Here is a 13,641-nt window from a genome sequence, read left to right on the forward strand (position 1 = left end):
ATTATTGAGAGGGAGCCAATGTTGAACCATGATTCTGGACTGGAACTTCTGCCATTGTGCAAAAGGGTTTTGTCTAAGCTAAAGAGTCATAATCTATTATGCTACAGAAAGGTATCTCTTTTCTGTGATGATGTTTGCAATAATAAATACTGTTGAAACCAAACCTTACAACTTTATACATGGAAAGTGATACAATTTAAAATCTTTTCTTCACAACAAAGCTAAGAGGCAAAATAAAAACATTTGTGTTCCTTGCATTTCTTTTTCACATTTTTCTTTCAATCATCTGAAACAGATGCTCAAAAAATTTAATAAAGGTAATTATGTATTGTACAATGTTAATTAGCCATTAAAACATGTAATAAACAGGTTGACAAATTAGGGCCAGTTGTTTGCTAACTTTGTTTTCTTGATCCAAGATCTGCTAGACCATTTTGATAGTGGTAAGTAAAGTGGCACTCTTAACAGGGCAGGAGGTAGTAGCCTACTGCCAAGCTCTGTAGCATCATGGTCATGCATGATACACTAAAGTGGGTGGTATTATAGAAAGGTAGACAGATGAAGCTCTACAATGATACCAAATGATCTGTTTTACAAAACATGTTGGTCTTCCTTCTTTCAATTACTTACTTTATTACCATAGAGTCGTAACAAGTAACTCTGTTGATCCTGACGTGCCTGCAAATTTGTTGACAGCAGATCTGGATCTGTTTTATTCATAGCTAAGGATACAGTATATATACAAGTGCAAAAGGAAAATGGTTTCTTGCTTTGTATTTTGATAGGTTAGATCTTGGGAAAGTGTTAATTATCATCCAACAAAATAAATAGATTTTTACACTGAATACAAATATAATTTTTGTCGACAAAACATCTAACTGATTAATTAAGTTCTAGTTCACTGGTTTCCCCCTCATGCCACAATCTTAGATTTTAAGTAATCATAGTGAATAATCATATTAAGTGATCAGGTGTAAGTAATTATAACTAGCATAATAAATACAAGTGTCTTGCAGAACCCCATGTCTCACCTACATATATATCATGATATGACTTTCCAACCTGGCATATGACTTGCAAAAACAAAGAAACCTTTCATGTTGATGCCACTACTGTAACTTACTGTTGATGTCACTACTGTACCTTAATATTGATGCCACTACTATATCTAGCATAAAAGTGATATGTATGTCAGATCATGTTTAACTGGCGAGTCACTCACATAAATGGAATCAAATCTGATTTACGCTAAGAAAACTGGACCAAACCTTGGGAGATTCCTGTATATTCTCCTCATCCATGAAAAAACTGTCTTCCCTGGAATATAAATTTAAAATGATTTCTCTCTGAGAAAGTTATCTTTCTTTGTGTCCTACTGCATGCAATATTCTGTAAGATTACCAAGAATAAATGCAAATCCTTTAATTCTTCACTTTGATATCTCGGATACAAAGCTTTAGTTTTATCCCTGTTTGAGGTTTGAAACAAACAGAATTTCCAAACTGAACATGACTTTCCAGACAAAAAGTACCAAATTTTGATGAAATGCATAAATTTCACGAATTACGTCAAGAACAATGTTAATATTATTCTCCTAAATTCTGTGATTTCATCTTCAATTATTTAATTTCTCTGCCTCTCGATACCTCATTCTTACAACATTATATGGAAATAATCATTAGCATCATCAGGAACCTTGATGGAGATGATCATATTATTATGATGTCCAATTTAATTACATTCTCAATATTACCAAAAATGATGAATGTTTTTGACAAAGTCCCCACTATATTTAAAGTAAATATTCTCCAAGTCCTACCCATAATAATGTTCTAGTCCACTTTCCATATCAAACTCATCAGGATAGGCTGGGGACAAACTGTCCTTTTCTGTCAACCTAATTCGTGCACCTGCCAAACCCTGGGAAAAACAAGAAATAAAAACTGCACTTCCACAAAAATTGATACCACGATAATTTCTATTTGAAGAAATGTCTAATTAATAAAAAAGTTTCAGAGGAATCATGTGTCTCGCCTGCTCCCTACCTGATAAAACAGATGAATGTTTTCACTTTAAAATTACATTAACCTTGATCTCGATGGGATGGTTGACTATGACAGGGCAGTTCTTACTGATTCTACAGTCTGAGTATTATAACTATCCCTTTCAGTCAGGACTTATGATCATATGAAAACATTTAATTAACCACAAATGTAACAATAAATTTCAAATGACCTAAACTATGCATAAGAGTGAGGGTTAGAGTTAATGGGATATGAATTGCAAAGCTCTCTCATTCTTAAGTCCATGTATGATAACTAATACTCACATGGTTTTGGACTTGTGTCTATGTTGAAAAACTAACTATAATCACAAAAATTTAACCAAGAATTTTTGATGACCCTGACCTTATCTGTGGGTCACAGGAAGGTAAGAAATTATGGATCTGAAACAGCATGATTCTACACATCAAGTATGACAGCAATACTTCCCACTGTTTGGGAATTATAACATGTAATTTAACCAAATATTTAGCCAAAAAATTCAAATGATCTTGATCTTGCTTCAGGAACAGTGAGATGGTGGGGGAGCATGGAGTTGATTCTACTGTCCCAGTAAAACAACAATACTCCTAAGGGTTTAGGACTTGTGACCATGCAGAAACACTACAGGTAATCGAAAACTTGACCAAGATTAGGTATTTATGGATGTGTGTAATAGCATTGTTATGTATGTCTATATTTATATTATTTTCATAATAATGATTTTAGCAAGGGCCATTTAGTTAATGTCATTTTTAATGTATAGTACGATTTCATTCATAAAACCCCCAAGTTCAACATACGGTAACATTTCAAGTAAACATCACATCATCCAACAAGGATGCTGGTACAGGTAAAAGGTCAAACTGACCAAGTTACTAATTAGCTAGAATAAACCACATAATATTCTGCAATGACTGATTTAAAAATTCTATGATTCTTCAAAAGTTCTGCATTTGATTCTAACTATTGCATGCTAATTTACTACATGTATATATGTGAATTATTGTGTGGAATCATTTATTCATGATATTACTACTGGTCTTGGAAGATATAGTAAGGGTATAGATCCACTTACAGTTGGCTCCACTTAAATGCACAATGCTTAATTGCATAGATCACTTAAGTGCATAGTGAAAGTATGGTCCCATTTTATATTGTAAATATACATGAATTCCACTTAAATGCATACTCCGTTTATATGAATATCTTGGGTCTGGTCCTAAGGCTATGCATATAAGCGGAGTTGACTACTTAACATTTACAATTATTTACTGGAACTGAAGTGATGTTGCATTCATTTTAAAGGGTATTGGATACAGATTTACTATGAAAAAGTCAAGGATATTTGGATCAATAGCTCTATCAGATTTACCATGAATTCATTTTTTTTTAAAAAGGACATTTGGATTTAAAATATAGTGATTCTTATCTAGTGTTGGTACATCAAGACATTATAGTTATTATTTGGACTACCACTGGAAAGTATCTGGATTACATGGAACTATTGGAATTTAAAGAATTTTTAGGATTTTTTATTTTTAATTCCATAACAACTATCAGTACATAATTGTGTTACCCTCTTTAAATAAGGTCATTATTATTATTATTATTATAATATCAGTTATTTTTTATTTCTTTCACTTTGTATTACTGGAACATAAATTACAATTTTCAATTATACAAAACTTGTTGGTTATTGCTCTTTCTTGTTATGAAATTTAAGCTCCTAGAGAGGCGAAATTCCTTTAAATATTTCTGGAATTTGAATTTCTTTAACAGGGTTCATATTGAATTCTGAATGATAAATTCAAAGAATTTTCCCAAACTTTCAAAGACCATAAACAGAGATTTCCAAGATCTTTTTTTTGCTAACATTTGGTATAAAAGTTATATGAGAAAACAATGAATGTAAAATACTACAATATTGTTTAATTGTGGAATTCAAACTAATTAATTTCCTAAAATTGCTTTATAATGATCTGGAAGATAGGTTACCATTCATTGATATTTCAGAAATATGTAACTTATGTATCAGATTTAATACAAAATAAATTGTTCTCTTAACAGACATGGGCACGGCTTTAAATGCATTATTATCGTTGATGTTTTTTCTCTTCAATTATCTGTACAATGAGTCCTTTTAACTCTGCTTCTTCTGCCTTCTGAACAGAGGAAGCATGTAGGCTGGCAACGTCAGCTTCAAGACACAGCTTTTTGGCTTTAAGTTCCTCCACTTCATCCATGACTAACTCCCATTTCTTTTCTTTTCTGATGTTCTCTTCATGCTCCTCCTCTGCTTTCTTCTTACCCTTACCCTGATAGGCATGGTACTTATGTCTTGCAGAGGAGGCATATGCCATCATTTCATTGCTAATTATGATTTCCAAAGGTCCACCTGGTTTTCTCATTGTGTCAATGATTAACCTTTGAGCTCTGAGGCTTTCTCTGCTGAGGTTCTCAACAGATACCTGTTTGTTGACAGAAAATCCTCTCTCCAATGTTGCCTGCCCATGTAACAACAACATTTTCTGGAGAACATTCCAAAGTTCAACATATTCCTTTCTTTTGGAAAGGACTGAATAAAACACTTCATCAAGGCTGTCATCTGTTCTACTGAAGCATTCAATGGGATGATTGTCCAATTGGATAACTTCATCCACTAATTTTCCATACTGAGTCAATATTAAATCATATCAGGACTCTCCCTGCCTCACACATAATTCTGAGGACCCTATAAAGTTTTGCTTCTCCTTTTTCCTTATCTGACAATCTACAAAACACCGTTCGTTTAGATGTTTTATCCTTTTCAGCCATTCCTTGTATTTCTCTTGTTCAATCCAGATATTGTTGAAAGAGCAAAGACCTAGCATTTTTAAACATAAGGTGAAACAAAACTGAAGATGTAAATCAACTTAACAAATTTTGAAGCCTTGAGCATGTGTTACTTTCACGCACTTGTGAGTGCTTGTTCAATGTAACCAGAATTCAACTGGCTGAACAGTCTTGTTAAAAAAAATAATCATGAATTAGTGTAATGAACATTCTGACTGGCCAAAGCTGATGGACTCATCCAATCAAAATGAATGATTTATCAAAAGAAAGAAGCCAGGAAAACAGACTACATCTGAATCTAATGATCTTAGGCAATTTTATTTGTGATAATAATAATGAGGGCTTTTTATAGCGCCTAATGTTTAGAAGCTCTAAGCACTTTACAACATTAGATAACACCTAAACACATATACATGTATAATATGATTATGAAAAACCAACACCAAGAAATTAGAAATAAAAAAAACGTGCTGAAAATAGTTATGGTGCTGACTTCCTTTGATGAAGGGTGTAGCTGGCTTGCTTTGATGAAAAGTGCATGTGTTATTGAAGTTGCCGCCAAGGCCAGCTTTTGGATGGCCAAACACATGCTCATTTGTTGTTGCGGTGGCAATGAAACTGAATGGGTCATCAAAAGAAAGAAACCAGGAAAACTCTACTATAGTCAGACTATACATCCCTGTTTGTTTGTACCCCTCTACCAATTTCAATAACGAAAACGTTTAATGTGATAAAAAGTGCACATAACTAAGTCAAATAAATCACTGATTTATAATTTATAACCTGACTGTGACCAGAATGGCACTAATATTGGCATCCCCTGCACCCTTTCATGCTTAACGGACTTTCCATACTAACATGGCGCCATGTTGTGTACACTATGGGCTACTTTATTTCCATCAGACAACATAATGACACAGTTCAACCTATTCGGTAACTGCTGGATAATTCCATAAATTACAATAACATTGAGAGTTTGGAATTATGTATATCCCTTTGCACACATAAACATGAAATTAAATGGCTTGTTAATTTGTTGTTGTCATTCTTTTTCTTTGCTTGATTTGACATTGTAAATATCTGAAGCAGACGACATATGTATGCACATCTATAGTCATGCACACACCCCTTTACTGAAAAAGGACCTGTCTAGGAACTGGAAATGGCTCTCGAGCATGTCTATTATACTGAAAACTTTTGTTATGCATGACATGCACAGATTATAACAGTGTTAGGGCCACTCCACTCACAGTCAGGATAGAAATTATAAATCAATGAATGAATAGACTAAGTTCGTTGCACTTTTATCACATTAAAGGTTTCCATTATTGAAATTGGTGGGTTTTCTTTACAAACAAATGGGTTAGTACCACTGTTATGTCTAGTCTGTTAAGAATAAAATTTCTGATAATAACAATCAGAAATGGAGGCCACCTGAGGTACCTGCTGGTGATAAGTGGTCAGTAAACTATCAAATTGTTGTTCCAGAGTCATATAGACAGGAAATTCTTAGTCTAGTGAAAGAAACTCTGATGTCTGGTCCTTTAGGAGTCCGTAAGACTTATCACATGATCTTGTTACACTTGTCCAAAAAATGTGATCTTTCTAAATACCGTAGATCTTGTCACACTTGTCAAATGGTATGAAAACCAAATCAAAAGATACTTAAGGCTCATCTTCAACCTATTCCTGCAATGGATGAACTATTTAGCAGAATAATGGTTGAGTGTGTTGGCCGTGTACCTAAAACAAAGTTAGGCAACCAATATTTGCTGACAATCATGTGCATCAAGAACAATTCCATAAGCAATTCCTTTGAGGAATATAAATACTAAGACCATAGTTAAAGCTTTAGTAAAGTTTTTCTCATTTTGGATTTCATAAAAATACAAGAAAGTATTCGGACAAATGAATTCATTTGTTGTTGATTCCTATTTGGGAATCAGTTCAAGATTATATTCAGATTAGGTATTATGGTCCTTATGAAGTTTATAAGAAAATAAGTTAAAATGAAATATTAATGGCCCTGTGTGGCAAATACATAAATAATTTTGTCATATTAACTTTTTATAGGAGTATGTTGACAGCTATGTAAATTACTCCATTCATTTATTTATACCTGTTCCACACAAAGAGGATTTGAAATTTATTTATTTATACCTGTTCCACACAAAGAGGATTTGAATTTATTTATTTATACCTGTTCCACACAAAGAGGATTTGAAATTTATTTATTTATACCTGTTCCACACAAAGAGGATTTGAAATTTATTTATTTATACCTGTTCCACACAAAGAGGATTTGAATTTATTTATTTATACCTGTTCCACACAAAGAGGATTTGAATTTATTTATTTATACCTGTTCCACACAAAGAGGATTTGAATTTATTTATTTATACCTGTTCCACACAAAGAGGATTTGAATTTATTTATTTATACCTGTTCCACACAAAGAGGATTTGAATTTATTTATTTATACCTGTTCCACACAAAGAGGATTTGAAATTTATTTATTTATACCTGTTCCACACAAAGAGGATTTGAAATTTATTTATTTATACCTGTTCCACACAAAGAGGATTTGAATTTAGATCTGAAACTGGACAGCATGACTCCAAGTCACCAATCTTTGCTATACAGAAATATTGTTTCTAGATATTGTTTCCCCACAGGAACAAATAAAATTTGCCATGATGCTGGAATTGTAGATTCCAAACCAAAAAAACAACATTCTTACTGGATGAATCCTCTGAAAGAAGAGTGTTTAAAGAAAACGTTAAGTATTTACTGAGAATGACTTAATCAAACCAAGTAAAAGTAATTGGAGTTCACCATGTATTCTAGTACCGAAAACATAATACTTTCCATATGTGTACTGATTACAGAAAAGTAAACAGTGTCACGAAGACAGATTCATTCCCAATATCCAGAATCGATGACTGCACTGACAGAATTGGAAATGCAAAATATGTCACCAAGTTTGACCTCTTGAATGCACTCTGGCCAATTCCACTTATCAAAAGATCAAATGAAATTTCATATTTTGTGACTCCAGACAGAGTTTACCAACATAAGGTTATGCCATTTTATATGAAAGGTTCTCCTAGTACTTTCCAACATTTGATAAACAAGATAATATCTGGAATAGGAAATTATGGCACTTACACTGATGTCATAATCCAAAATGACACCTGGAAAGACAACTTGGAAACCATCTTAAATCAGCCTGTGAAGCAAATTTGACAATTTATTTAAATACAAGTGACTTTTGCTATCCTTCTGTTACTATTTTTTTAGGAATTGTTGTAGGACATGGTCAAGTTAAACTTTTAGTAGTTAAGGGCAAGGCTATCTCTGAGGGGCCCCAAGGGGCCAAGTGGTCTAAAGCGCTCTCCGTTACGTATCACTGCCATCTCACCTCTGTCTGCGTGGGGTCGAGTCTTGGATTCAGCCAATGTGGGTATGTGAGAAAGCTTGCTAGTAGCTTCTCATGGGTCGGTGGTTCTTTCCGGGATTTTCCTGGCTTCTTCCTCCAGCATTAATACTGGCTGCCATGTACTGCCTATCGTTGTGCTGAAAAATGGCGTTAAACCCTACAATAACAACAAAAACAAGGCTATCTCTGAATTCTCAGTGCCTGTCATTTCTTTGAGCTTCATATTATAGTCATTCAAACAAAAGTCTCTCTTCATGCATTTTCAGGTGTATAGATGTACTATAATGCATTATTCTGTAAACATGCTGCAGTAGTCATATTCTTATGCAATATTAATTAAAGGTATCTTTGACTAATATGCAAAATGGAAGTTTTATGGCATAAATCTTTCTGTTTTTAATGTGGGGAAGTGATAAGCATATCTATAATGTATATTATTTTCAAAATAATGATTTTAGTAAGGCTTAATGACATTTTCAACTTTATTATTCTAACATTGTAGTTTGTACTTATGAGTAATGACTAGCACACAGTATCATAAAATTCCAAGGTCAGTGTACTGTAACATATCAAGTAAACATCACATGATCCAACAAGGACTCTGGTAATGGTAAAAATGTCAGACAGACATAGCTATTGATTAACTAGAGTAAACTAACTGACCCTTGTTGACAGCAATGAGTGATTTCAATTTGTATGATTCATTCAAAAGCTTTATATTCCATTCTGGCTATTGCATGCAAGTTTACTATATACATGTATGTGAATCATTGTGCAGAATCATTTATTTTTCATATTACTTGTCTTGGAATATATAGTAAGGGATAGATTCATTTATTTAACATAATTATTTGTTGGAACTGCAGTGATATAACATTCATTTTAAAGACATTTGGACAATAGCTGTATGGATTTATTATGAAACATTCAAAGATATTTGGATTAATAGCTCTGTTGGAGTAATAGCTCTTTTGGATTACCATGAATTCATTTAAAGACAGTTAGATTTAAAACAGTGATTCTTATGTAGCATTGGTACATCAGGACATTACAGTTATCATTCAAAATATCAATGAAATATATTCAAATTACTAGAAACTATTGGATTTGATAGGACTTTTAGGAATTCATTAAAACTGTCAATTATTTTTAATTCTTTCACTTTGTATTTACCAAGAGCAGAGTATCAATTAAAAAGTGTTCTCCATGGTATAGCAGTGTTAGGGACCAGCTTTGCACTGCTAAAAGAGACTGCCGTAAAGCTGAGAGGCTCTGGCTTTCCACCAGACTCACTATTCATAAGCAAATCTATGAAGTCGCTAAGAAGAATGTCACAAATATAGTCCATGCAGCGAAATCAGCCCACTACACTACTAAGATCATGGAAAGTTCCAGCTGCAAAGAGCTCTTCGAGATTACTAACAAGCCAATGTCATGGAACAAATCAACACCACTTCCAACTACCTTCTCTCCAGTCGACCTTCCGGACATGTTTGCAAATTTTTTCCGTGACAAAGTACAAACCATTAGAGATAAGCTTGACACCACAATTTCAATTGACTCATCGTCACCATACAGTTGGGATACAGAATTTGAGCGGCAACCATTAGCAGCATTTGAACCTGTCTCTATGGATTTCGTACGTACAATCGTGATGAAGAGTGCACCAAAGTCATGTGAACTCCAATTCCAACATCACTGCTGCTCGAGTGCTTAGATCCAGTATTGCCTTCACTAACTGATGTTATTAATACCTCTCTCTCATCTGGGGATTTCCCATCATTTTTCAAAACTGCCACTGTAAAGCCTCTGCTGAAGAAACCAACACTAGATCATAACGATTTAAACAACTACCGCCCAGTTTCTAATCTCCCATTCATTTAAAAAATCTTAGAAAAGGTTGTTCTATCCAGCTTGTATCTCATCTAAATTCAAATAGTCTTTTTAGCAATGTACAATCTGCATATCGCCCTTGCCACAGTACTGAAACAACTCTTCTAAAAGTAGTTAATGACATTCTCTCTGCACTGGATAGCGGAAAGATTACAGTCCTCACCCTCCTTGATTTGTCTGCTGCATTGGACACAATAGACCATGATATATTACTTCACCGTCTCCAGCATGTATTTGGCATTCATGATACAGCCTTACTGTGGTTCAAGTCCTACTTGGTCAACAGGACACAAATTGTATCTGCAAATGGAATATACTCCAATCCAATCTATGTTGTGGTGTTCCACAGGGGTCTGTTCTCTTCATTCTGTACACTCAGTCGCTCTAAAGTGTCATAGATCATCATCCAGTGTCTCACCAATTGTACGCTGATGACACCCAAATATACAAATCTAGCCACCCAACTGAAGTTGATGCTACCATCCAAGGTGTAGAGAGGTGCATTTCTGATGTGAAATCATGGATGACATGTAACAAGCTGCAGATGAATGATTGATGATAAAACTGAGGCCATTCTGATCACAACACAAAGACTTTCTCATTCACATCCTTTACCTCAAACAATAAATAATAGCAATGCCAACATTAAATTCACACAATCAGTACGAATCCAAAGTGTTACTCTGGACAGTACTCTCACATTGCACCAACATGTCATGAACATATGCAAGTCTGCATATCTTGAGCTGAGACGCATCAGCTCAATTCGCAAATATCTTTCAGTTGATGCCACTAAAACACTTGTGTGTTCATTAGTACTTTCAAGACTGGACTATTCTAACTCAATTCTGTCTGGTTCATCTCAATATCTACTCCAGAAACTCCAAGAAGTTAAAAACACAGCTGCTCGGATCATACTTAGAGTACCACGATCAGAGCACACCTCCCCGCTGCTCTGTACCCTACACTGGCTATCCATTTGATCCACAATCAAACACAAAAATTTGTTCTCTGTGCTACGTTTCACTGTTGGACTCTAGTCCAACATACCTATCTGACCTCACCCATGTGTACACACCAGCAAGATACTTACACTCCTTTTCTGACAATCGTATACTCATTATTCCAAGTATGAAAATAAAGTCATATGGACAGTGTTCTTTTGCATATCAGGGCCCAGCAACATGGAATGAATTGCCCACTGAACTTAGACACAAAGACACAGTGATCACATTCAAGAGGGCTCTCAAAACTCACTTATTTCGACAGCACGAACAAACTTAAAGACCTAATAATGTTTCCTACCTGAAATATTCTCAGCATGTTTTTTATTTTTATTTTTTCAATGTTTTTCTAATTTCATGTTGTTTGTTTTTGTAATAATATTATTATGTTTCTTATCTTATAGGTGTTGTCTAAATTTGTAAAGCGCTTAAAGCTTCTAAAGATTAGGCACTATACAAAGTCCTCATTATTATTATTGTTATTATTTTAGAAAAATTAATTAATATTTTCAATGACACAAAACTTGTTGGTAATCACTCTCTCTTGTTATATAGTTTAAGCCCTTAGAGACTCTAATAGTATGTTATGGCATTTCAGCACAATAGTGGCTGTACATTGCCAACTAAAGATAAGGTACAAAAAATGTAAAAAATAACCATCTTGCCTGGAGGGGTACCGGTGTGGGGGGATGGGGGTGGAAGTGGATTGAAATGAGAAAGACCAATTCAAACTGGTTGTATCATCAATGTATAAAGCAATCCCTCAAAACATTAATGACCACAAAGAAAACCAATGCTGACCATGATACAGCTGCTGCAGTCAAAATGAGTGACACTTATATCTTGCCTATGATAAAACAGGTGAGACAAAAAATGTACTAATGTAATTGTTTGATCAAATAATATATTTAATATTCCAGTGCAAACTGAGATAGGATTTTGCTATCTCTTAGTATAAGTTTTCTGCAGCATCTCTTTCCAATACAGAATCATTAATATGAAGGAAAAAAAACAATGACAAGTATGCCACATAGCTAAAATGTTTCATCTGCCTGACTACTTACAAGGAATACTGGAACATTAAAATAGGTTTTGAACTTGCACATGTATTGATTACTCTATGTCACAGCTAATGAATTTTGATACTTTGACAGGAATGGGCCAATTCTGCAATTGAGTTACCTGTCATCATAACAGATGGCATGTTGGTCACAGACTATTTCCTGGGCATTCAACACAGTTCAGCAATCAAGGAGAAAGCAAATAACTTTAAGTTCAGTTAGTAAAATATTAAAAACTATATAAAAAAAAATTCTTTGCAAAAAAACAAAGTATACTGTATTTTAAAAAGAGACAAGGGATGAAAGTAATCATATCCTACTGTACTTCAAGTCCATTCACCAGTCGGAAATTCATAGATAGTGACATCAACATAAACACAAATTATCACAATTAATAAAAACCTTTATAGTTTTCAATACAGGGGAAATTAAGGCCTGTCCGACTCTATATGGCAAATTCAGCTTCATATTATTTTCAAAAATAGGCAATTTGAAGGAGGTGCTGTGTCACTGGATAAAATTATAACATCAGTAATGGTGCTGGCAACGAAAGTAGTTAATTATGCTGAATGCTTTTTTAGCTACTCATATTCAACAGTCAAAAGTTATTGATAGGCAACAGAAAATGGCAATAAAACTTTGCTGATTTTAAATAGTAACCTTTCTTCTGTCTCAAACTTTAACAAACTTAGGCCATATTTGACATTTCTTTTTTTGTGTACAAAAATATATAGTGAAACCAAACCAACAACTCTTAGAACCAAAATTTCATTTTTGGTTTTATGAGGTTTTCAGTTAATCAGAATGCCACAAGCATGAAAAATGTATGTCTTTTATATACAAGTAGATGCTCAAGTACATTAACATCAACACCATGCTTCATTACTCAAAACACATAAATGTTAAAAACAAATAAAATTCTGTTTTTCATTTGATATTAGAGAGCTGAGCAAGAATTTTTGTTCATGAATGTGTGTGGATGTGAAACAGAAGAGCATTTAAGTGATGAGATATAGAGAATGTTTTCATGATACACCATCTGTGTCATTTGTTTACACTGAGACGAAACCAACTGGATTTTCCATTATTGTATTGCCCAAAACATTTCAACTGCATAATTAACAGTAACTGAAATGAAAATAGCAATAAAGAAAAGCATGGAATTCCAGCAGTATTTAATTTCTAAACTTTTGGACTTTCACTGATAATCGTGGGATGTGAAACATAATTATCACTTAAGGAGTCCATTCAAATTGAAATAAAATGATGAGCAGCAATACAACTAATAATGTATGCCACTTATGTAGAAACTCTAAAATATAATGTATATTTGGTATCGATGTGTATGGTTCAAATGGAAAGCAGTT

The 13,641-nt window shown here is 33.9% G+C and overlaps 1 protein-coding gene across 4 annotated transcripts in view; it reads right to left on the bottom strand.

The window, feature by feature from the left end:
* The window catches only part of LOC149787583 (CXXC-type zinc finger protein 1-like), an 82,339-nt gene that overhangs the window by 24,941 nt on the left and 43,757 nt on the right, over nt 1–13,641 (bottom strand). For 3 of the 4 annotated variants that reach the window (XM_089973757.1, XM_089973755.1, XM_089973756.1), the window contains exons 7-8: nt 1,820–1,920; nt 1,269–1,317 (exon numbers count right to left, since the gene is read on the bottom strand). The exons of the other annotated variant lie outside the window; for it this stretch is intronic. In XM_089973757.1, the coding sequence (XP_089829883.1) occupies nt 1,269–1,317; nt 1,820–1,920 (150 nt within the window). The remainder of the gene's footprint in view (nt 1–1,268; nt 1,318–1,819; nt 1,921–13,641) is intronic. 4 annotated transcript variants of the gene reach the window in all.

Source organism: Sinohyriopsis cumingii, chromosome 11 (genome assembly GCF_028554795.1).
Source record: "Sinohyriopsis cumingii isolate HCF-2022 chromosome 11, ASM2855479v2, whole genome shotgun sequence".
NCBI lineage: Eukaryota > Metazoa > Mollusca > Bivalvia > Unionida > Unionidae > Sinohyriopsis > Sinohyriopsis cumingii.